The sequence below is a fragment of the Pteropus medius genome, unplaced genomic scaffold, assembly GCF_902729225.1.
Source record: "Pteropus medius unplaced genomic scaffold, Ma_sr-lr_union100, whole genome shotgun sequence".
Classification (NCBI taxonomy): domain Eukaryota; kingdom Metazoa; phylum Chordata; class Mammalia; order Chiroptera; family Pteropodidae; genus Pteropus; species Pteropus medius.
The window spans coordinates 12,296,597-12,321,958 of NW_024347791.1; the positions used below are offsets into that span (position 1 = coordinate 12,296,597).

At 40.4% G+C, this 25,362-nt stretch overlaps 1 protein-coding gene across 3 annotated transcripts in view; it reads left to right on the plus strand.

Moving 5' to 3' along the window:
• Positions 1 to 4,182: 4,182 nt before the first annotated feature.
• The window catches only part of SLC25A13 (solute carrier family 25 member 13), a 165,371-nt gene continuing 144,191 nt past the window's right edge, over positions 4,183 to 25,362 (plus strand). For 2 of the 3 annotated variants that reach the window (XM_039878040.1, XM_039878041.1), the window contains exons 1-2: positions 4,183 to 4,334; positions 23,630 to 23,683. In XM_039878040.1, coding sequence (XP_039733974.1) covers positions 4,320 to 4,334; positions 23,630 to 23,683 — 69 coding nt within the window. In that variant the 5' untranslated portion in view covers positions 4,183 to 4,319. Of the gene's footprint in view, positions 4,335 to 23,629; positions 23,684 to 25,362 lie in introns of those variants that run through there. The other variant, XM_039878044.1, reaches the window with a different exon arrangement.

Consider the following 25,362-nt stretch of genomic DNA (forward strand, 5'->3'; position numbering starts at 1 on the left):
TGACACTCGGCAAGATTCCAAAAACAAATGACTGCACAGAAGGGCTCTTTGTGTCCTTGAGTTGCTGAGTCTCGGCTGCAAGATCAGAATTTGAGAGCTCTTCATTTACTTATGTTATGGTGCTCCTTTTGCTCTGTCACACATGTCCTTTACCAGCCCTGGCATTACCTTTGCAAAGTGCAATCCACACAAAGGATCACTATTGCAATTTGTAGTTACGTGCCTCAAATTTCCTGTAGATGACATTCTTTGCAAGCATTCTTGCTGGATACTTTTTCCAGCAATCTAATCTGGGGGCATGCTGGTAGTGATAGCGGTGCCTTGTATTTGCTTGTTTGTTTTTCACGGAGCTGAAGAAAATCAGATAGTTTCAAAGCATGACCAAAGTGCATGTACAAGGCACGGCTGCTCTGGGGAAGGTGGAAGCTCGCTCTTCTAAACAGGGCTCATGCTCAGGCTGTGTGCCTGTTCACTTTCCCCATCATAGCTGCTTTCCCAGAAGGCCAGCCTGGCATTTGGTGCTATAAGACACAGGTGGCTTTGGGGCCTAAATTATTTTCCTCGGCCTGCTGTAAGAAAGTACCACAAAGCGGGTGGCTTCAAACAACAGAAATTTATTCTCTCACAGTTCTGGAGGCTAGAAGTCCCAAATCAAGGTGTCATCAAGGCCATGCTCCCTCCGAGACTCTGGGTAGAATCCTTCCTTGCCTCTTCTTAGCTTCTGGTGGTGGCCATTGATCCTTGGTGTTCCTTGGCTCATAGCTGCATCACTCTAATTTCTGCCGTTTTAACACATGCTATTCTCTCAGTATGTCCCTGTATCTTCTTATAAGAACACCAGTCATAAGAACCCAACTCCGGTATGACTCATTTTAACTAATTACATCTTCAATTTCCAAATAAGTCACATTCTGAGATAATAGGGATTAGGACTTTTGGGGTACACCACTCAACCCAAATAGACCCTCTTCAGTTGAAATTCAATGCCAGCTACTTCGAAATGATAGAGAAGAGGGTGGTCTGGGGATAGACAGGAGGGACAAGTATGAGATGAGTTACTTATCAGGAGGGCACCTAAACCTGTCAGGACAAGACAAAGTGGCAGGACACAAAGTAGCAGGCTCCCAGCCAGCTTATACTTTATATTCTTAGGCGGTGTTTCATGTCATGCTATCGATTATAGGTCATGCAGAAGTCAAGGAGCATCTCTCCTGTCTTAGGGCTTGTGGCAGTTTAACTGTTTGAAAATTTCATGTTTCAGGGAATTCTAGAATAAAGGAAGAAACTTAATTAACTGAGTGACCCTAAATGTTAGTTGAAATACACTTTTATCCCTTTGTGGATACACTTGTGTCCATGGTGTGGTAGGTTGGTAGGTGGACTAATGGCCCCCTCAAGAGCTGCCCACATGCTAATCCCTACAGCCTATGAATGCTACCTTATATAACAGAGACTTTGAAGATATGATTAAGGTAAGAATCTGGAGGTGGAGAGAATATCATGGATTATCCAGGTGGACCTTCAGTGCCATCACAAGTGTCTTTATAGGAGGGAAGCAAAGGGAGATCACAGATGGGAGAGGCCATGTAAGGGAAGCAGAAGCAGAGAGAGAAGATGGAGGTAGGGGCCGTGAGCCCCTGGAAAAAGCAAAAAACCAGATTTTTGCCTAGCATTTCTGGAGAGAGCACAGCCCTGATGACCAGTTGATTTTAGCCCCTGAAGGCTCATTTTGGAATTCTGATTTCTAGAATTATAAGAAAATTAATTTCTGTTGTTGTAAGCCACCAAATTTGTGGGGGCTTTGTTAGAGCAATCATAGAAAATGTATACACAGGGTATGAATTTTTGTATTTAAATTTAAAAATATGATTATGTATACACATGAAGACATTAAGACTTGAAGAAAATACAGTCAAATGTTAATAGTGGCTAAATCTGTTGGTAAGATTATGAGTGATTTTTTGGGGGGTCATTACTATAACTTCCTGAATTTTCTAGGGTTTCAAGAAAAAAATCTAACAGTCTCGATTTTTTGTTTCTTTAAAACTTAAAGGAATATTATACAATTTTAAAGAATCTTAAAATCCTGACACATACTACAACATGACTGAAACTTGAGGACATTATGTTAAATAAAATCAGTTACAAAAAGACAAATACTGTATGATTCCACTTTCAGAGTCGTCAAATTTTCAGAGGCAGAAAGTAGAATGCCATGGGTTGGGGGAAGGAAGGAATGGGTGTCATTGTTTAATAGGCATAGAGTTTCAGTTTGCAAGATGAAAAGGGTTCTGGAGATTGGTTATATGACAATGTGAATGTGCTTAACACTGCTGACCTGTACACTTAAAACTGGTTAGATAACAGATTTTATATTGCGTATATTTTACTACATTTAAAAACTTTTTAAAGCGTATATTTTAAAAAGAGAGCTACAGTGATACCCTTAAATACAAATATGCAATATATGATGTGATCTTGGTTACATGAGGTTGTATTTTCTCTGCATCTTTTAAATCTCTTTAGAGTAGCTGGGGCCACCCCTTCACATAAGCTTTAGGCTTGTCCCTTGACATCCTCTTCTCTATCGATTCTCCTGTTTTTGCTTTTGTCTTTATTCTTTCACTCTTTGCTCATTTTCCTCTGCTTCTGAACGTGTTCACGTCTTTCAGGGTCTTGTTAGACCTCTGCGAGTATGTTAATCAATCACTCTTTTTCGAAATGTTTCTTGTTTGGTTTTTATGACATAATTTATATATTGCACATATACTCTCCTTACAGACAGATATACACAGCTCAAAACACTGATCTCTGTTGTCTTTCCAACATCCACACCAGGGGCCATGTGCAAAGACAGACCGACTCCTTTCTCTCTTCCACTCCTACGTATAATCCTGTCTTGTCTGGGTATTCCAATCGTTCAGTCATGCCTTGTTCTTCCCACTGTGAGCAGAGTGATCCATGTATATGATAAACCTGGCTACACCACTTTCTGCCTTAAAGTCCTTCAGCTAAGGTGCACACCCTTAAGTATGGTATCCAACACCCTCCATGACAAGGTCCCTACCTGCCTGTCCAAACTCTTCTTCTACCAGACTCACAGCTGAAATTACCTTTCATGACCAACCACTTTCATAAGTTGCTGTGGCCAATTTCTGGGCCTCCTGCCACTCCTCATTTCCTCTGGCTGGAAAACTCTTCCCTTCCACCTCACTGGACTAATACAGAGCCATTTTACTGCATTTAGCTTAGGCATCCTCTCCTCTAGTTCTCAATGTTCCCATAGTGCCCTGGGAACAGGTTGTTACCTTAACAGGTTATATCCAAGTTAACTATGTGTCTGCCTTCCCACTAGCTGGTAAGCTCTTTAAGGGCTGGGACCATCTCTCAAGTCATGTTGGTGTTCCCAGCACCTAGCACAGCGCTGGCACATAGTAGTCACTCACTTAGTGTTAATTAAAAATGATTAGTGAAAAACACTTTCGCTGATAAGTTATATCTGTAATCCATCAAACATTTAAAGGCCTTTTCCCTGACCAACTATTGCCTTAATTATAAATTTTGATAGCAGAGACAAAGAAATGAAATTCTGATAAAGAGCAATAAGATCTCTAGAGGTTAGACATTTAATTTTTCCATTAAAATTTGACTTATTTATTTTAGTAAGCCAGGCTTTTTTGGGGGGCGGTGTGGATCTTTTGATCTCTGCAGTCCTAATATGCAGGACTGAAACGAAACAGCCCCACAAATAGATGTTCTGCAATACACACACCCATAGCTCCATCACTTTGCTATCTTCCCTTCAACTGGTCAATGATTTTGGATCCATTGTAAGACAGTGCAGAGTGGAGCCCCTTTGAAACGGAACCAACAAGGAAAAGCTAGCTAAACATGTGACATAGCGGAGTTGTCAACTTCCCCAGGCCGTGAGTCTCCAAGGCCCTGGAGTAGCCCCCGGTATCAGCTGAAGCCCTCTGAGAGGCCAACTGCCCCTAGGAGACAGGCTGGCACCCCATATGCCCGCCGGCTCCCGCCGCAGAGGTCGCCGCCGCTGGACAGCTCAGCCACGGTCACGTGCCCGCGTCCAGTCTGCCGCCCACGGACCCTGGACCGCCCGGGGCGCAGGGCAGAGGCCTGCAGCATCACACGCGCCGCGGCGGCCTGGCCCGGCCCAGCCAATGGGCTGGCGGCGCCCGCATGACCGGCGCGGGCGGGAGGGCGTGGGGAGGCAGGCCGGGCGCGCACGCCGCCGGGACGGGAAGTGAGCCGCCAGGCCGCAGTGAGAGCGGGTCCCGCAGCCGCCTGCACCGGGGTGAAGCATGGCGGCCGCCAAGGTAAGCGTCGGCCCGTTGCCCCGGGGAGCGCGCCGATCGGACCGGGCCTGGGGGCGCGAGAGGCTCGGGCGCTCACGTGCCGGGCCGGTGCAGCGGGAAAAGCACAGAAAAGGGGGAGTGGGGCAGCTGTTCACCTTGCAGCAGCGGGAGGAGGAAGGTGATGGCCACTCCGGGCGGCAGAGGCGACCCGTGCGCACCCCGAGGTCCGACTCTGCCGCAGAAACTTTGCAGTCTGCACCCTCCCACTTGGCCCGGGAGGGGAGCCGGTGCCTGACCGGCGCCCGGCGAGCTGAGCCAAGGCCCGCGAGGAGGACCGGTGCGCCTGGGTGGGGGAGGGACTGGGGTCAGCAGGTCCCCTGGGCCACCCCAGCGCGCTCCTGCCCCTGACCCCGGTTGTAGTTGACCCGGGCTGCTTCCAGAGGCCACAGTCCGGGCTGAAGCCTGATCCTCTTAGGTTTCCAAGGCTCCGCCCTCCCGCGGATGGAGAAGTCACCTTGACTTCCGTTTTCGAGGTGGCTTGAGAGTTGGCCTGCGCGAGTCTGCGGACAAACTCCAGAGGACCCCCACCCCTCAACCCTCACCTTTCCCATCCTTCTCCCCTCTGTCCCCATCTGACAATACTTATAGACCGGCCTCTGAGCGTTTGAGAGACTTCTTTTTAGAAATGACAAAACAGATTGTCCTGGGAGCCTGTAACTCCTGTGAAGTTCTACTTAAAAAGGATTCTGCATAATGTGAATCATTCACTAACCCAGAGGAAAGGTAACTCCTACAACTTGACCTTTCCTCTTTCACCATTTCTTGAAACCTGGACACCATTTCAGTCAATTTGGACTGCATTTCAAAACTTTTCTGGCAGGATACCATATTTAGTCCCAATCACTTGAATCATTGGAATTTATTGCTTTTAATTTTAAGTTCACAAAGGCAGCCCTTTAATCAAGCCTATGCAACTTCTTAGCTCATTTTAAGTGCAGTGAACTTAAATATACCCAACATTTCAAACATTTGTCCTTAATCAAAACTCTGTGATAACCCTCCAGAGGAAAACATGGCCAACACATCATATTCCTATTTATTCAAGCAAACTAATCACATTTGCAATGGAAATTGTAAGCAGACAAATATATTTAAATGCTGTTCTATGACTTAAGTTTCTCCAGGCTCCCCAAATCTGCAGGCTTCTTCATATTCCTAAACTATGTGGCCTAAGTGGCCCTTTTTTTTTTCAGTAATTACTCTGAGTTCCATCCTCAGGAGCATGCTCTGGGTGTGTGTATGTGAGTGTGTTGTGTGTGAACACACAGGTATGTATAACTGTTTTAGGTCGATTCTCTGAGGATCACTGGGATTCATTTTTGGAAGAAGTAATGTTAACCCTTTCAAACCCAGTAGCCTTTGGCCTTTTTTGTTGCATTAAATTTGCATGCAATCAGTGTACAAGGCTTGGTATGAATTAGTTCCCTCCAGCTGACTTCTTCTAGGTAGGAGTAGATACCCATACTTTACAGTCATTTTTATATCTGTAGATGAATTAAATAATTTTACTTAATTTTGGATATAAAATAATTGAGCAACCTAAATTGAGAAATATGCATATAATTGGAGTATAAGATAAGACCGATTAACTAGTATGAAATAAAATAAATGACATTGAAGCAGGCTTAACTTCTTGGTTGTATTTTTATTGAACTGTCATATCAATAGGTACATTTGAATTTTAGCCAAGTGAGAATCAGAGAAGATGAAACATTTCATTTTTACTCTTTGAGAACTTGTTTTTGTTTCTTTATTCATTTAAACTTGCCTTTTATTGGAATGTTTGATGGCTCACGTTAAATATATATGCATATATTTATAATCTGACAAAACATCAAAATCAAGTCAGAGTAGATGAGAAAAACAGGATAAAGTAAGATGAAGCCAGGACTAAGGTTAGTGGAAAATACGGTCCTACTTGCTAGAGGTGACTGAATTTTCTAGCAGCCAAAGCAAGAGGAAACAATCAGTGAGGTCAATTACTTGGGAGAGAAGTTTCCTTGTACTGCTGCTCTCTGAGCTGAGGGCACTCTCTCCCCACGTCCCTTTACATGCTGTGAGCAAACGATTACAAACTCCCTCATGACCACTGGATATATGTCTATGGGTTCCATAAGGCCATTTCTTATGTACATCATTGTAGCTCAAGGGCAGTGCAGTAAATGTACTCTTAAAAGGTCCCAAAATGAGCTGTTCTGGTCTACTTTAGTCCAAGAATGCCCCTTACTTAGTTGCCTTTGGGTACTATCCTTGTGGGATGATTCTGTCAACTACTAGTCAGGGCTGCTCAGCCTGAGTTCATGGCCATGCTCTTTGCTTTTTTTTTCTGGAGTGCAGATATTATTACATGTTGAACACAGAGCCACAGGTGAGAGGAGAATATGTCTCAAAAGCAATAGTACTTCAGAGGGAATGAATGAGGCATGAGGAAGGACCCATTGCAGTGATAGGAGGCAGCAGACGAAAGGCAGAGAGGTGAGAACACGTGCTACATTTAGAGGGGGACTTGGCTTAGGAGGGGAATTTAGGAGCCTCAGTGTAAACCAGACTTTTTTAAGAACCACCTACATAGTGCCTACTTACACTTTCCCAAGTACTTTACATATAATCAATTTTCACAACACCAAGAATTAAGTGTTCTCTATTTTTGTCCTTATATATCACAGGTTCACCTGTGATATAATTCATATACCATACAGTTCACCCATTTAAATTACACAGTTCAGTGGTTTTTCATATATTCGCAGAGATGTGCAACTGTTACCACTGTCATATACCTGTGTAAAAAATTTAACCTATTGTTCACTAAGGATTTGGGCTATTCATTTAACCTCCATGTTTTTCATATTTCCTATCTATAATAATATCCTCTAAAGAGGTTTGTTATTGATGATGAAATGTGATCGAGTTTATTAAGGATATTCTTCAGATTGAAGTTTTCCTCTCCCTTATGTTTTGTAAAAACTGCTAGGCATTTGGTGATATAATAGAGCAGACCAGTTTTTGTGCTAGGCAGGAAGGAGTCTTTGAGTTGGTTTTATGCTACCATGATGATGGTATGTTTTTGTGGTTTCACTGGTGTTTAGATTTAGGGTTTCTTAAATTGATAGAAGTGGCTAAGCTGGCTAAGCCTTGAGGTTTATATGACACAATGATCCTCACTCTTCCGCTCATCAATTCTGTTCACTTTTATCAGGTAGAGAAATGGAGTCCCAGAAAAATTTGAAATTGGTCCAAGTTCCCTTGAAACCTCTTTGCTTTTTGCACTGTTGTAGGGGTTCTCTGCATGTCATAGTCATATAAAAATGCCATTGCCTGGGTCTTACCCAGAGGTTCTGATTTAATTGCACTTCGGTGTGTCCTGAGCCTCCAGGCTTTTAAAAGCTTGCCAAGCGAATCTAATGCACTTCAAAGGCCACCCCTCTAGGTTGTTTTCGTGCTCATTGCTTCAGTTCTCTGGTGGCTCCTTTTTGGGATAAGGAAGGAATGCAGTGAGATAAATGGGAATCCTTGGTTATGTCGATGCAAAAGAAAACATGTAGGGGTGCCTACAAGTTCTCTTCTTTCTTGAGAGTTTCTTTTCAGTCCTTTTACCCCATATCACCTTGGTGCTTAGGCATCAAGTTTATACAGTTTTGTAATTATCCCAGAATATAGGTTTTATCACCAAGTGATTGGAAACTCCTTTGAAGTTTCAGTGGTTTTCCAGATCAGCGTAGGTGCTTGAGAAGGGAAACATTGCAAAGAATGACCCTGATCTTGCAGACTGATCCCCTGGGGAACCTAATTTGGTGTGGTCAGTGTTCTCCAGATAGGTCATGTGGCTTTACAACCTTTGGTCAGTAAATACAGAACAGGGAGGTGGGAAGGATTCAAAGTCAGGAGGAGCGCTGGCTGCTTCTGCTTCTTTGACCTTTTGCCCTATGAACAGCCTGTTTCTGTTGAGTTCTTAAAGGGAAACATTCCTTCCTGTGTCCTCATCACCCACAATCATTAGGCCTGCTCAGCACAGTTCCTACCTACTCTCCTGCTTCAGGAGCACCTATCCTTCCCACCCTTTCCTTGGTTGCCTTTGGTGGGGCCTTGGAACAGAGGAATGTGTGAATGTGCGGGTACCTGTTGGTTCTGCTTGAGAGTAAGGAGGATGTGCCATGTCACAGTGATATAATTCCCTTAGCAAAATATTTAACAGCAACTGAGGAAACCTTTTTTTTTTTCCATGGCCTGTTTAACCAGACCTTTTTGGGTCAAACTGACCCAGTTAATGGTGGTTTTGGTCTGTTAGCTCAGAATTATTCCCAATGGCTGACGTGTAGAGTGGTGGTCTGGTTCGTTGATTGGAAATGTTTAAGAGATAGAGTATTCATACTCACTATTTCCTTTGGAAATTTGCTGTGCCATTGCATGAGTGAAAATAGACCCGGATGGTTCCTTTTGACTTTAGGTGCTGACAACATGGCAAAGTAGGCAGTGTTGAAATTCTTAGCAATTCAACTTAAATAAACCACTCTATTTAATGACTGTTATTAGGCTGGTAGCTTTGTCTTGATTTCCACATGTAGTCAGTTTCCACATGTTATCCATGAAAACTGCTGACTTGATATGAGTCAGATATTTCAAGATACACTTACTGTTTGATGGTAAAACATCTTTCGCCTAATGCTTGTGTAGTACAATTTGTAAGAAAATTGTAAGTGGAAAATATAAGTAAATATAGGGGAGGAAACAATTTTCCGCGACCCTCCTAATGTCCTTGGCTGCCCTTGAAACTTAAACCGACAAAGACAAATTAACAGGAGACAAGGCATACCATGTACACGGGCACCCTCACAAGAGAATGAAGACCACAAAGGTGATCAAATAAACAGTAAATTTGTGGAGAATTGGCAAGACAAAGATAGGTTAGGGGTAGTGAATGGTGAAGAAAGAACTAGGAAGATGAGGGCTAATTCCTCATCTCTGGTGATAAGAATGTCACTCCTCCTCCTGGTACAGGGAGGGGACCTTTCACCTGGGAGTTTTATAACTGTTTCAGGGAAGCAGAGTGTGTCTGGTGGTTGTGGGGAGGGTCAGAGTGACTTTCCTGCCTCTGCCATTTTCTCAGACTCATTCAGCTTAAGATATTCAATATGCCAAGGTGCTCTTTTGGGGTAGTATGTCCTGAACCTCATCATAAGCCTGATTTGAACAGGCTTCTAGCCTCAGGTGCATATTTGGTAGTTTCTCTGAGTTAGACATGCAATTTGCCTGTGTCTGATCCTCCCCATAGTTGTAGGCTGAGCTGCAGAAGACCCCCAACTGCTCAGTCAGCTCAGAATTGCTTTCTTATGTGGAAGAGGCTTTGGGAACTTTTTCCTCCTCCTCCTCCTCCTCCTCCTCCTCCTCTCCTGCTTCCTCCTCCTCCTCCTCCTCTTTCTTCCTCTTTCTTCCTTCTTCCTTCTTCCTTCTTCTTCCTTCCTTCTTCCTTCTTTCTTCATTATTTAAATCCATAGCTCTGGTTTAGTGAAAGAGCCCTGGACTAGAAAGGGTCAGAACCTGGGTTACAGGCCCACTGCTTTGACTGGTGGTGAGAACGTGGACAAGTCTCCCTTCTGTGGCTGCTTGGTGTCACCTTTTGGAAAACAGTGGCCATCTGTGACATCTGTGAGGAGCAGATGAAATATAACATGTGGAAACACTTTGGGAATTCTGAAATGCCATAGGAATGTCAAAAGTTGTTTATTGGAGACTGTGGGATATTTCCACCAAACTGAAAACTAGGGGAGACCTATTATTTGACCTACCTGAACAAAATGTGGTGTGCTTTTTTAAAGCTTATGGTCTATTGAATATTCGCCATGATGGCTAGCCAGCGTGGCTGCTTCAAGCGCCAAATTCGCGGAGTGATCTTCCTGGAGCCTTGCTGTTGCAAGTTGCTAGTCCCGGGACCAGCAGCACGGATTTTGCTTGGGAATTTGTTACAGTTGCAGCATCTTTTGACTCACCTCAGGCCAAAGATTCTGTTGCATCAGAACCTGCATTTTTTAACTAGATCCCTAGGGAATTGTGTGCACATTCAAGTTTGAAGACCATTGGTCTGGAATTCTCATTACCGCATCGTTAAATGTAGCTACCTTTCTAAACTAAGGGTGCAGCACTTTTTGAATTGGTTGTCTATCAGTCTAACTTTTTGCACAATTCAATACATAGTGACAAAATTCAGTATAAATTTTTGGGTTCTTTGGGCTCATTTTGATTCCACACTGGGGCCGGGTATTATTTGGAACACATCTTCTCAGTCGTTCCTCACTTTCAGCCTACAACTTCATTTTCCTAAGTGCCTGTTGTGGGCAGCCAGGAGAGACACCATGAACAGGAATTTGGATGTGGGCAAAGAGATGGGCCAGTTAAACCCTCTGCTTCCCTGAACAGGTATGTTCTGTCTCCCCCATTTATGTTCAGGTCTTCATTACTTTTTATCTACAGCTTTGCCATAGCTTCCAAACTGGTCTTGCCTTTGGTCTCTTCCCTGCACTGCCCTCTCTGTTCTGCCCAGAACTGTCAAAGGAAGCTTCTGAGATTGGCTCGTATTCCCACGTTAATAGTGGTACTGTGATCATGGGTAGAACACTTAACAGTTTAAAAAAATTAAAGTGTGTTATTGATACCAACTATCTGCTAGCTCCTATACTAAGCACTGGGCTTCCCCAAATGGGTAAGTTATTAGACTTGTTTTCAAGAACTCATAGTCTATAGGGATTAAAATAACCAGATAATGTGTAGACCCAAGCTTCATTTTTTGATCTTTATAATCCACCTACAAGGCAGCAGAGAAGGTGTTATAATCTCTTTTGACAAAGAAATTTAAGGCTCAGAGAGGCTACACAAATAGCAATAATAGCAGCAGCTTACATTTATATAATGCTTATAAGAGCCAGACACTGTTTTAGACACCGTATATTAAGTAATTAAATCTTCACGACAATCTTGTGGTATGTAAGTGCCATTATCGTCTTCATTGTTCAGATGGGCAAACTCCTCTGTATAGAGTGATTAAGTCTCTTGAGGCACAGAGAGATTAAATAACTTCTCCAAGGTCACATAGCTTATAAGCGGCAGAGCTGTGATACAGGCAGCCTGGCTCTAGAGTTCATGCACGTAACCACTGTACTACACTGCCCTCTTTAATTAACTTAGCTACACAGTGTGGCTTCATGTTGCCTAGGGAATGGAATTTAATCTCTTTAGCAGGCCAAAGCCTTCTGGCTCTAGCTATTGTGGAGCACATGTCCTTCACATGTCCTTCACAGCAGTTTTCAATAGGAACTACCCAATCCCTGTTTAAATTCCTTGCCATAAAGCTAGGGCAACAGTGTAGCAGAAAAAAGGGAGGCTGTTTGTTTAACTTAGGGCTGTCAGAGATAGGAGTGTCTCTTGACATTTCTCTCTATTGGTGGGCAGATTTTGTTTATTTAGGTCTTCCCTTCAGTTTTAAGAAAAGGGGCTTAGTTTTCTTTTCCCATTCCTAGAAACACCTGTAAGGATGTTCAAACCCATGTCCTAAGTTTATAGCTTTTACAGTTGGTGTGTTCTAATCAAGATTCAGACATAGTCCACACATGGCATGAGGTTGGTATGTCTCTTAAATCTTGCTAACTGGGTCATGCAAGTGGCTTGCAAGGACAGTTGGTGATGCATCAGGTCTCTTATCTTACTCTGCCAGGCCCACTGGCCAGGGTGTTCATTCTTTGTGAGCATTTTATGGCAGGTTGAAGTTGACTGAATTTGAAGATTCCACTTTCTCTTTGTCTTCCCTCTCAGTTCCAGAAGTAAAATCTCAGCTCCTGGTTCTCTTTCTATAGTGGCTCTTGGAGATTTCTGTTGGTCCGTTTTTAGTGTCCACTAGCAGTTTGAGAAGAGCCTGGTCTTGACCTTTGCCCAATTTTCTATTGGGTTATTTGCTTTTTCACATTGATTGATTCTAAGAGCACTTTAAGAGTAAGAACCTTGGCCCTCTGTCCTATCTGTTACACATTATTTTGTTGCAGTCGTTTGATGTTTAACTGGTTCATAAGCATTTTCTATTAAAAAAAATTTATATTACCTATTTATTAATCCTCTATGGCTTCTGTGTTATATGGATTCTGAGTTGTCTGTCATGTTTAAACACAGCTTCCCCACTTAATATTACATAAGAAATCACTTGTGTTTTTCTAGTACTTTATATACATCTCTCTCTTTTTAAAGATTAAATTTGATTATCTGCAATTGTTTTGATATAAGATGAAAGGTAGAGAACCATTTTAATTTTTGTTATTGTTGTTCAACCCCACGAGGTCATGAACCTTCACTAGTGCCACATCATCGGCCAGTGTGACCTGCTGCCAGCCCAGCCCAGACCCTCTGCTAGTTCAGACTCTTATGAGATCGGATTAGTTCAGAAAGCCCAGGGAGCCTCTCTTTATGGCTCAGCTGTTAGCTGGGCCACTGTGAATGTGGAAAGATTACAAGTCACTGGGAAGCAAGGTACTCCTAGATTCTCTCCCAAGTTATGCTGCTTTCATTCAGTCTGCATTCTCACGTTGTCTCTTTCCCTCTCCCTCTCTCCCCCCACGCAAGAAAATAGGAGGTCATGTTAATGGTTAGCATTAAAGTAAGAATTTAAATATCCAATTGCAAACCCCGTAGAATAGGTACAGATAGCATTCTATGAGGACATCTAGAAAATCTTCCTGGAAAAACTGCCATTTGACTTAGGCCTTGAAAGAATAGCAGCATTTTTGAATCTTCTCATTATGCAAATTTTCCATAATGTGCAAAAATAGAAGAATGTAATGAACTCTCATGTCCCTATGTAGCCAGTTTCAGCAGTTATCAGTTTATGGCCAACATTGTTTCATTTATACCACACCTTATCTCCTCTGTCCATCCCTCAGATATTTTCAAAGCAAATCCCTAACATTGTATCATCATGTGTATAATATTAGTATGTATCTCTAAAACATTTTTAAATGCACAACCAAAATACCATTAACCTAAAAATTTTTCAGTAATTTTTCAGTACGATCAAATATCTATTCTGTACACATTTTACCCATTTTTCCTATTGCCTTATAATTTTTTAAAAAATGGTTATTTGAATTGTCATCTAAATAAGGCTCAAGCATTGCAATTAGTTGATGTGTCTTAACTTTCTTTTAATCTCTAGGCTCTTTTGCTCTCTCAATCTTATGCCCTCTCTCTTTTCCTCTGAAAGCCAGTTTAACATATGGTTGAAATCATAGACTCTGGGTTCAAATTATGGCTCTGGGCAAATTATTCAACCTCTCTGTTACCTCAGTTTTCTCATCTATAAACAGGGCATAATTGTGCTTACTCCTTGGGGCTATTGAGATGGTCAGTGTGCTCATGTTTGTAAAACTCAGAGCTGGGACATAGTAAGCTTGTAGAAGTGCGGGCTGTGGGTTTGGAACCAGAGAAGTTGTTCACAGTCATGTCACAAGTCCATGGTCCCATGGGAGAGGCAGAGGAGAGCTCATTCCACTGAAATTGTGCACACTCTTTGGAATGAGGATCCTGGCTGTGCAGAGGGTACCTGTTCTTTCTCTTTTGACTTCCTCCTGGGTTCTTGTCTATTCTTAGTCATATAATATTGATGCACAGCAAAATTGTGAACTGGTAAGGTATTATTTAGTGGAAGCAACTTTTCTATTGCCTTTGGATTTGCTGCTTTCCTCTGCATTTATTAAGTTAGCTCTTCTCTCTCAGAAGCCATTTTAACTTTCATTGGCATTATCTGGGCTCCAGCAACTTGTGATCTCCTAAGTAGAACCTTTCAGCACTTTATAAATATGTCATATACTTTTTATATTCCTTTGTTCCCCATCAGGAACACACATCCCAATCTTCAGAACAGCACAATCAATTTTTATTCATTTAAGGAGCAGTGGTAATTTGACACTTGCTAATATGTAACAAATTATATTGGGAGCAGTAATTACAATTGCAGCTGGTTCCTAATTATACTGTAACCTTGATGTTTAAAAAAAAATTGAGACTGAGTTCAGCATATAATACTGGAGAATAATATTCTGCATTAGGCAGATCTGCTTTCTACTGAACCATGAGCATTTATGTATCATAATGCCAAATCAAAAAAACTTTATTTTAAATTGCTTTCAGCTACAATGTTATCCAGCAGCACCATTCATAAGGATAGTTTAAAGTCTTTGCTTGCTGAATTTTTGGCACATCCTCCAAGTATTATAATTAGCGTCAAAAGGAACTGGGCTCTAGGGTTGTTTTTGGCTTTGTGATTTACTACTACTCATTTAAGACTAGGTGTGTTAAATGCCTCAGCTTCTTCATCTGAAAAATGAGGATATTAATGTCTCTTCACCTTAAACAGTTTTGGTGATGTTTAAATAAGATCAGATGTAAATCTGTTAGCACTCTGCCTAGCGTAGAGTTAAGGGCCCAGTAAAAGTTAGCTGGTCAGTGTTAATTGCTATAATTAATAACAAATGATCCAGTTCCAAAGCCTGCCTCTGCGACTCCCAACTTCAGCAGAATTGTGATCTTAGTTCTGCCACCATTCCAACTTGTGTTGGCACGTATCATCACACATTTTGTACCAACTACTTGTTTATAAGTGTGTCATTCCCACCATGGGGCAGGGTCATTCCCCCCATGGGGTACTGTCTCCTCAGTTCCTGGCACTGGGTAGTGGTTCTCATCTGGAGATGGGGCAGTTTTGTTCCCAGGGGGTATGTGACAATGTCTGGAGACATTTTTGGTTGTCACATCTGGGAGGGGTTTGCTACTGGCATCCAATGAGTGGAGTCTAGATATGTTGCTAAACGGCCTGGAAGGCACCAGATAGCCCCCTGCAACAAAGAAGGATCCGATGCAAAGTGTCAGTAGCGCCAAGGTTGAGAAAGCCTGGTCTAAGGCAACCTTACTGCCTAGGTGGTTGCATTGTGGAAAAGGCCATGGGCTTGGGGCAGATCAATCCGTTTGGTCTGCAGTTTTCTCAAATATAAAGGAAGAGAATCCAGCCTGCTTCAAGGATTCTAAAAGAAGGGAGATTTATACAGGTATGTGCCTAGTGACTGCACATAATCAGGTTCATCTTGATAGTCCTGGCTACCCATGATTTTTTTGTTTTTGTTTTTTTTAATAGACTATTTTTGAGCAGTTTCAGGTTCACAGTGAAATTGAAAGTTCAGAGATTTCCCATATACCACCTGCTCACACACATGGATGGCCTCCCCATAATCATCATCTCCCATCAGAGTGATACGTTCGTTATAACTGACGAATCTATATTGACACATCATTATTACCCAAAGCCCAGGGTTTACATTAGAATTCATTCTTGGCGTTGTACATTCTATGCATTTGGACAAATTTTATAATGATGTGTCCATTATATTATTGTACAGAGTATTTTCACTGCTCTAAAAATCCTCTGTGCTATTCTCCTTCTCTACTCCCTAACCCCTGGCAGTCACTGATTTTTTTTTTTTTTGCCTTTTCCAGAATGTCATGTAGTTGGAATCATACTGCAGGTAGCCCTTTCACAGTGGCTTCTTTCACTTAGTAATATGCATTTAAGTTTTCTTCATGTATTTTTCATGGCTTGATAGTTCATTTCTTTTCAGGGGTCAATAATATTCCAATAAACTGGAGGTACCACAGTTCGTTTATGCATTCACTGACTGAAAGACATCTTGGTTGCTTCCAACTTTTGACAGGAATAAAGCAGCTATAAACAACACCTTTTTGCAGGTTTTTGTATGGACATGAGTTTTCAACTCCTTTGGGTCAATACTAAGAAGCATGGATGCTGGATCGTATGGTAATATTATGTTTAGTTTTGCAAGAAACAGCCAAAACTGTCTTCCAAAGGGGCTGTACCATTCCACATTCCCACCAGCAGTGAACGAGAGTTCCTGTTGCTCCACTTACTCACCAGCATTTGGTATTGTTAGTGTTCCAGATTTTGGCCATTCTAACAGGTGTGTAGTGATATTTCATTGTAAATTTTATAAATGGCAGAAAATTCCCCGCATTATAATGTGCAGAAAAAATCTCCAATTATAAAGCCTGCCTGTCAGAACATTTGAGTCAGAACCAATTTCCATCTTTCCTTGCAGCCAGGACACAAGCACACAATCTAGCTTTGTCAATTAGATATTCACGTGTGACTTTGATATGGAAGCAGGCAACATGAGGAAGCAGCTTGTGTGTGAAATTTCCATGGAGCTAACCTAACAGGAAGCCTAGGCAACCTGCTTCTGTTATGGGATCTGAAGTAGATTCCTCACCAAGTGATTCTGGGATAGTTTCAGGTATCTGTGACGGAGCCATGCCTCAAGTTGATTCTCCAGCCTTTCTAACAAGACTGTGATCATCCAATAGAATTTTAATAAGCTGTCTTTTTTCTTAGCTTGTCATCTTTTGTTACTTATTTCTAAGTTGAATACATGCTGGACTTCCTCACTCCATTCATATTTGGGATTAGAAATATGTACTTATATGTCATGTACTTCTCAGTTTATATTTTTTAAGAGTAGCTAATAATCACTATTAACATTGTTTATCACTTTAGGATTCATGGGGTACTTTTTCTTCAATCTGATTGGTGCTTAAGATAACTATGAAATAGATAAGTAGATTTTGTCATTTTTCCCACTTTATAGTTGAGGAAAGTAAAACTCAGAGATGTTAACTGACTTGCCCAAGGTGACCAAGTTAGCACAATGAGAACCGAATCTTTAAAGCTGATGATTTCCACCTATGTCAGGGTGAACAAGCATCTTCTACTATCTTTAAAGAGTTAAAAATATAAACAGAAAAATTGTCTATTTCAGAGAGACTCATACTATCTCTTGTCAAATTATTGCTCTTGGGAGCATTTACCGGCATGTTAGCTTTAGCTTAATAACAATAATAATAAAATCTAAAATTAGCGTGTTTAAAGCTCTTTTGGCATAACAAACTCACAGCTAAAACACCGCCATTTATTTCTTCACCGTCATACTCTCCTTCTTAATATCGGAATTTTAATGATGATGGCTTTATAGTTTAATATTTGTCTACAATGGCTTAGAGTTAAATCCAACACATTTCACAACCTACTGAATCCTTCTGATAAGCATCTTGGCGGCCCTGAAATGACCTGCTTGTGTAATTACCCAGTGGGTTAACATTTATGATGTCTGGTGCTTTATACGTCAACTGTTGAGTGATATGAACTTTTGGGGGTGGATTACACAAAAATGTTGTGGTTCGAAGAATGCTTAACGTAGCATCTTGTCTGTGTACTAATTTATGTTTCAGTAACTTTTTTCATAATGACTGCTCTTCATTTATTAGAACTTAGGGAAAGTGTAGGATGAGGAATGAGTGACCCAGTGAATTCAATAAAATATTTTTCTTAAATTTGATAATACACCTCTTTCTTCTTCTCAAGTTTGTGGTAACTCTGTGGTTTGGGGAATTTCAAACTTTCTTTTGCAATTACTGATTGTATCAGTCAAGGTTCACTTGCAGAGAACAAAATGCATTCTAGCTAGTTTAAGCAGAGGGAGATTTATTACAGGGTATTAAATGGCTTACAGAATTTGTTGGGAAGGTGAAGAAACAGACATCAGGTTGAGCTCTCAGGAATGACTTCCAGAGCCTCACAGTAGATCAGGCCACCAAGGGAGCAGTTGCCTCTTGTGCAGTCATGAAATCACCTGCCAAATGGGGAGTATTTCAGAACCATGCTGTCATTGACATGGGCAGGAGGTTGCCACTGGAAAATCAGACACTTCCAACGGAGGTGCTTGCTGGCAGAAACAGCAGAAACATGGTTCCTAATTTCCAAATCATTGCCTTCCAAGCCTTTGCCTTCCAGTTCTCACTCATCTTTATCTGATAGCACTCAGACCGCATAGCTGCAAGAGAGTCTGGGAAATGTAGTTTTAATTTTGTAGTTTTTGTAGTACATGGGAAGAAGGGTGGATCCCAGTTTTTAAGTTATTAGGTTACACCCAATAGTACTTTACATTGGGATTCTGGTCCACCTACTACACTTACATCCTCAGGTACAAAAGACCATGTAGGAACATTTCTCCCTCCACATCCTTTTTCTGCTTGTCACTGCATGGCTGCATGTGTGTACATGCACATCTTCCTCTATCCCCTCCCACACACACAGAGGAGTCTGCTTTTGATGAGCTGTCTGTTCTTGTTTTTATTTCATATCTGAGGTAAATAATTGCTTCATGACAGTAAAATTTTAAGTATAAGCCTGTGCTTGTCTTGTCTTTCAGACTTTTCACGTTTGGGAGGGTGATAGAGGAAGTATTGCTAAGTGAAGTCTGTTATTATACAGTTGGTAAAGTAGGAAGCTGAGGTTGGGACCTTGGATTCTACTAACCCAGTGGTTCTCAGCCCAGCTAAACATCGTAATCTCACAGGGGAGCTTTAAAGATACCCATTTCAGAAGTTCTAATTCAACTGGCCTTTGGCAGAGCTTGGGCATTGATAAAACTTTTTTATTTTTAATTAATTAATTATATTATGATGACATTGGTTAATGAAATCCAGTATGTTTCAGGTGTACAATTTATCAGTAAGGCAAATATATATTGATAAAACTTAAAAGCTCTTTAGGTGGCCTGAATGTGCAACTGGGGCTAAAATCCTTGGTCTTAATCAGACAGAATTGGACATTAGCTGAAGCTGCAGTTCTTAAGCTTTAAGAGCACAGGATCATCCGGAAGACTTGTCAAACCGCAGACTGCTGGGCCCACCCCCAGGGTTCTGGATTCAGTAGGTCTGGGGTCTGGTGTGAAATTTTGCATTTCTAAAAGTTCCCAAGTGATTCTGATGGCCCAGTGACCACACTTTGAGAACCACTGGTCTAAAGGGAGCTACCTGTTTTCATTGTAAAGATCTAATTCTTCCCACCTGGAAGACGTTCTTTAATTAACATTTTGGGGACCTCTACTTAGTTTCTGGTCTTTGCCAGAGCTGGGGATATGGAAGACTCAGATACCTTTGAGAAGGTCATGGTGTTGTGTCACTGGAGATTACCAGTGTAAAATGATAGCTTTTCTCTTCTTTACCTTTTCTTCTTCAAATTAGTTTCCCATATTTCATGTAGGTTTTCTTAGGTTCTTCCCAACCACTGTTAGACCTAAGCAACATTTTTGAGTCCTCAATGCTGTACTGTTGTGATGTGTTAAAGTAATGAGCCGGCAACTGCAGCTCGATATCAGTATAAGAAAGCCAGTCTTAAAAATACTCCAACATGTGGAAGAATCTTTCCTAGTATCTGCTTTCTTTTGGCTTCTGAAACTCATATTAAAATGAGTGAATTTATTTGTCCTGAAGGATATCTTTCTGGTTGTCCATGCCATGCTTCCTACTACCCCCCTTTTAAAACCGGTCATTGAAGTTATGTTATTGTTGGCTGTTTTTATATCTATCTATCGATCGATCGATCGATCGATAGATAGATAGATATATCTGGGATGTACATAGCTGGTATTTATGTTCTGCAAATGCTATTGATAGATAACCTATTGAAGCTATTGTATCTAATGTTTGTCTTGTCAAAAACTTTACGTATTCAGTGATCCTCAAATTTTGCCCTGTGGAATGTAGATTCATGGAATTGACCTGAAATTCCCATACTAAAGTTTAATAAAAATAAACTTCTTTTAATTTATTGAACAAATATATAATGCATAGTTTTTCCTGGTCTAATCCTCCTCTTTCTCCCTTAAGCTTGATATGAACGTTAACCTGCTTGAGTGTAAAATTCTCTGTTAATTTAAGTAGCAAATAGTAGTATTTTATAGTCATCTGCCAAGAACCCTTTTCCTTCTTGGTGATCTGTATGTGAAAACCAGTTACTTTATTCAAAACTCCTGCTATAAAAATTTTGTTTTAAGAGTGGAATTTATTCTTATAAATATAAAGAGGAGTAATGATAAAATCAGGCAATTGGATTATAAAAGTGGTAGATGTAAACATTTAAATGCTATTAGTATATGACAGAATCCATTTATACAACAACGAAAATCAGCCTTCTGAAAACAATCTAAAGTTCGATGAATCTTTTAAAGCCCAATGAACTAAGGCTTGTCAGATGATACACAGCGTGCACGCTGAGGAGCTGATCTGATTTCAGAAGGGAGGCTGCATTTCTGTGGCTCCCTTTTTCCAGCTCAGCGAACTTCCTGGGTATTGGTTTTGCCACCAGGTAGACTCCATCTCAGTGCACCTTCAGAACCCTGGCACTTTTAGCTCTAACTTTGTGTTGTCTTCAGTGAAGCTGTGTAAGTGTTCTTCACTGCAGATGACACCCAAACAAGAAGAATGGGAGGTAGAAGAAGTGGAAATTCTGAATAGCCACAGAGCATTGGAAAGTAGATGGAATTAGTGCGGAGGTGAGGCCCCGGAGGCTTGTAGCAGTTTTTCTGGATCTATCCCCTACTGAACCACAGTCACCTGCCTGTTAGTAGAATGTGCCCAGGACCTAATAATTTCAGTGGACCTCGGGAATTCCATAGTGATCACTGATCATGTGCTATACCTGGAACTTTGGGTTTGTTTCCAAGAAGTAGCATTGGATGGGGCTGGGTAGCAGAGAGAATGATGAGTTAGGAAGACCTAAGTGTTTGTTTAGGGTTTTGGCAAATGTTTTTGAAGACCCTGATTTCTCCCTTCTCAAGTTATGAGCCACGTTGCTCATCATTTAAAAATTTTTAGGAGTTAGCTTAGTAAACACTTTTGGATAAATAATACAAATAATATATACCATTTATTGAGTGCTTTAACTGTTGGGGTGTTTTTGGTGCTAAGCACTTTATGTAACTGTCTCCTATCACTCCTCCAACCATCTGGGACTTATGCTTTATAGATTAGCAAAATGAGACCAACAAGTCAGGCAAGTAGCTCAAGGTCACATGGCTAATGAGTTTGGAGGTCAGGCCTGTCCCCCAATCAAGGGTAGTCTGACACTAAAGCCATGTCTTTCAGCACAGCACTGGATGGACACTACAAACTGTTGGCGAGAGGAGAAATTGGGAGATTCTTCATTTCTAGGCATGTATTATATTTTGTCAGTGGTTAACACAAGTTATGGTCGGTTTGAAGCTGCCTATAATGTGGTTCAGTAGAAAGACCTACACAGTAAAAGATGGACGATTTAGGATCTGATCTCAAACACTTAGAAATGTTGGTACAAACTGGCGCTTAATCTGACTTTGGGGGAAATATTGGAACCTTTCAGAGCCTGAGTTTCCCCTCGGTAAAATAGGGACAATAATATGCTCTGTGTCGCAGATTGCTGCAAGGATCCAGTGAGGGGATAGTCATGCTTTAAAAACCATAACGTGTTCTATACACAGTTGGTTGACATGACTTAAGTGGTCACCGTTCGTATTGTTTTCTCCTCTGCCGGAGACCCTGGGAGAGTTACAAAGTGAAAGCTTTGTTTCTTCTCTCTCACCAAGTTATAGTCCTGATGGTGAGCACTGAATGTGCATTTTGGGATCAATAAGCAGAAGAAAGCTGTGGGAATTTAGGGAAGAAGAAATTCACTGTGAAAGCATGACCCAGGGAAGGCTTTATGAAGTACATGGCATAGTGAACTAATTAGATTTTAAAGGATGTGATATTCAGATGGAGCAAGAATAGTTCACTTTGTGGAAACTTTCCTTTGCTTTTAACAGGAAAACCGACTAAGTACCGAGGGTCACCATATGCCTTTCAAAAAAGGCTACTTACTTATGGACTGTCTTGAGATGTGGAACTCGGAATTTCTCTGCTACTAAAAGAAGAGGGTGGAGGCATTTTTTGCTGTCGCATCTTCTCCAATAATGTCTGTCCTACTCCATCTCTCAGAATATAGGTCTGAAAGGAGGGAATCTTCTCCTGCAACCTTCAAGTCAGCACTATCATCAATCTTAAGTTGGTTAACAGTCTATTTTTTTTCCTCCTTAATTGAACAGCAAAGAACACTAACTAATTCAGGATTTTTAAAAGGTCACAGATTCTTATGGATAAATATAGCACTTGTGGTCACAAGTACTCAGCTGAAATTAAAAGAGTTATCAGTCTTGCTTTTGGAAACAAGGTGACCAACCAAGTGATTTCGAAAGAGTACCTCTCCCATTCCAATGATCAGTTAATAAAATTATTCCTGACAGTGGTGGGCAAAGGAGCTCAGGCCGTTACATATTTAGAGACAGAGAACCCATTGTCCAAAGAGCTCAGAAGAGCCTTTGCAAACACACAGAAGGGATTTAGAACAATTTGCATAAATCTCCCCATGGATAGCGACATGGCTCCAGTATTGGGGTATTTCCAGGAACCCCTCCTTGGCTATATCATGGGGTGACATGGTGCTTGGTGAGAATTCAGTCTTATGACGGTTTTGCCAGCAGGATTGGGTGATGGGACACTGAATAAGCCCACTGTTTGGTTCCACATAAGGACTCTTTTGTGTTGGCCTGGGGCAGCCATGCTCAAGTTTGTCTTGCTTTTTTCCCAATGATGTTTTTGGACTTTGTGGGCTGGAGAATTAAGCACAACACCTATTCTGAGCTAATCTGTCAAATTTTGCTCTTGAAAGGTAACCATAGCCCCTTGTATTTCTAGAATATGGAGAATAATAGTCGTACCTTTGGAGACTTCTTATTTCTTAAATTAAAAATTGGGGAGAGGAGGAGACTTTGCTGGACATGCTCAGATAGCGAGGCATTCACGCCTGTTTGTGAATATGGGAACTGTGGGAAGTAATTCCCTTCTGTTTGTTCATATGATTTGCTTTATTCACTAACTACTTTAAGAACTATGTTCTCTTGCATATTTAAATAAATTGTACTTTAATATTTAATATTCCGCTATGAAAAGGTATGGGTCACTCTGGAGTATGATTTTAAAATACCAGATCGTTACAAATTTGTTTTGACACTTTTTCTTTTTTCTCCTTCTTTTTGAAAACAACAACGACAAAAAAATATATATACATTAAACACTACACATTAGGAGCTTTACTGGTTGCTTACCCAGAATGTTAGCATTTTAGAAGCCACATAAGGAGGCTAATCAATAATCCAGGGAGTAGTTTATGCACTGGGGAAATTTGGTGCTTTAAGTACAAAAATGAAATCCACTAATTTCTAACCTGGAGTTTATTTTCTTTCAGTCTCTAGCTTGATTTCTCAGCTTTGTTCTAATAATATAAACACTTTTATGTTTATTTATAGGTGGCTTTAACCAAGAGAGCAGATCCAGCTGAGCTTAGAACAATATTTTTGAAGGTCAGTATAAAGGAATCTATTTCGTTTCCTTGTTTGATTTTTGTTCTGTAACTTTTAAAGATTATTTTCAAGCAGCTCTTTTATTGTTATACTTTTTAAAAAATCCTCAAAAGTATCTTTACTTAAGACTTATGATAGAGATCCTTTACAATTATATCTTTTTAAGAAACTGTATCAGAAACTTGTAGGTGATGGCAATGGCAACACAGCTTACATTTTAGTTTCTTTTATCTCATATGATGTCAGGTAATGAAAATGAGTTTCTGAGGGATTTAGTATCCCAGCCCACCTACCTTTCCAGGATTGACTTGTACAGTTTGATGGCAATGTTTGTTCTCCTAAGAAGTTTAAAGCTATTCATCAATGTTTCAGTAATCCTTCGTTCACCCAGAGGGGGCTGTCTGGCTCTCTCTCTGGGTAGAAGCCCGTCATTATTGTTGCCATCATCCTCACTGTCATCGTCCCATTTTATTACAACTGTGGTGCCTGATGTAGAGACCTCAGGATGAGTAATGATAGAGATGGGATCACAACAGACACCATATGGGTTTTTTTTTTCTTAGTTTCTTATACTTTTACCTACTTAGTGATATTGAGCAGAGAATGATTGATACTCTAACAAAAGTCTACCTCAGGTTCCAAACACTGAATCACCTTTAATGTTACTCAAGTGGAATCCAAGTACTCGAAAAAGAAAAGGCCACTTTTATAAAGATAATTTAAAAAGTATATATGTGGGCCTTTTTTAAAAAAAAAAATTCAGCATTTTTATTGAAATTATTTTGGTATATTTGTACTTCCTAAATTTTTTAAATTAAATTTATCGGGGTGGCATTGGTTAATAAAATTATATAGGTTTCAATTCAATAATACGTCATATGTATATTGCATTGCGTGTTCACCACCCAAAGTTAAATTTCCTTCCGTCACCATATATTCGATTTCCTGATGTGAGCCTTTTCTAAACACAACAAAAAGGCAGCTGTGCTATACATAAAGAAGAACAAGGCTTCAAATGAAACTTGATGTTCTACTTCTGTATACTGAATATATAACTTAGAAAATTAATAATTCTGTGAGCATCACTTTTCTCATCAAAATGTGTTACTATTTTTTAAAAATGGAAAAATCAGAGAATTTGAACACTGACAGAATTTTTTGATATTAAGTAGTTGTTATTAATTGACTTTTAGGCTAGGTAATAGTATTATGATTATGGGAACTATAAAAGACCTTTTTCTTAGAGATACACACTAAAGTATTTACAAATGAGATTATGATGTCTGGGATTTGCTTTTAAAAAATCGAGTTTTGGTAGGGTAGGAAAAATGAATGGGCAGTATGATGATAATTTTTGAAATTGGGAAATGGAGTACTGGGTTTATTGTACTATTATTTCTACTTTGTATATTATTGAACATTTTCATAAGTTACAAAAATTGTGAAAATTAAATGATTTGCATTAGCTATTGATTCATATATGCTTAAAAATAATTAATAAAACACAATAGAGACAAAGACTCCAAGAGAAAAATGGTTAAAATTATGAGCAGTTTTACTCATAGGAGTAAAAGATAAATTTAGGGAGGAAAAGATAAATTTGTAAGGAGGTTTGGATTATATATAAGAAAGCAGAATTCTTTTATAAATTTGTATTTGGCCCAGAAATGACAATGCAA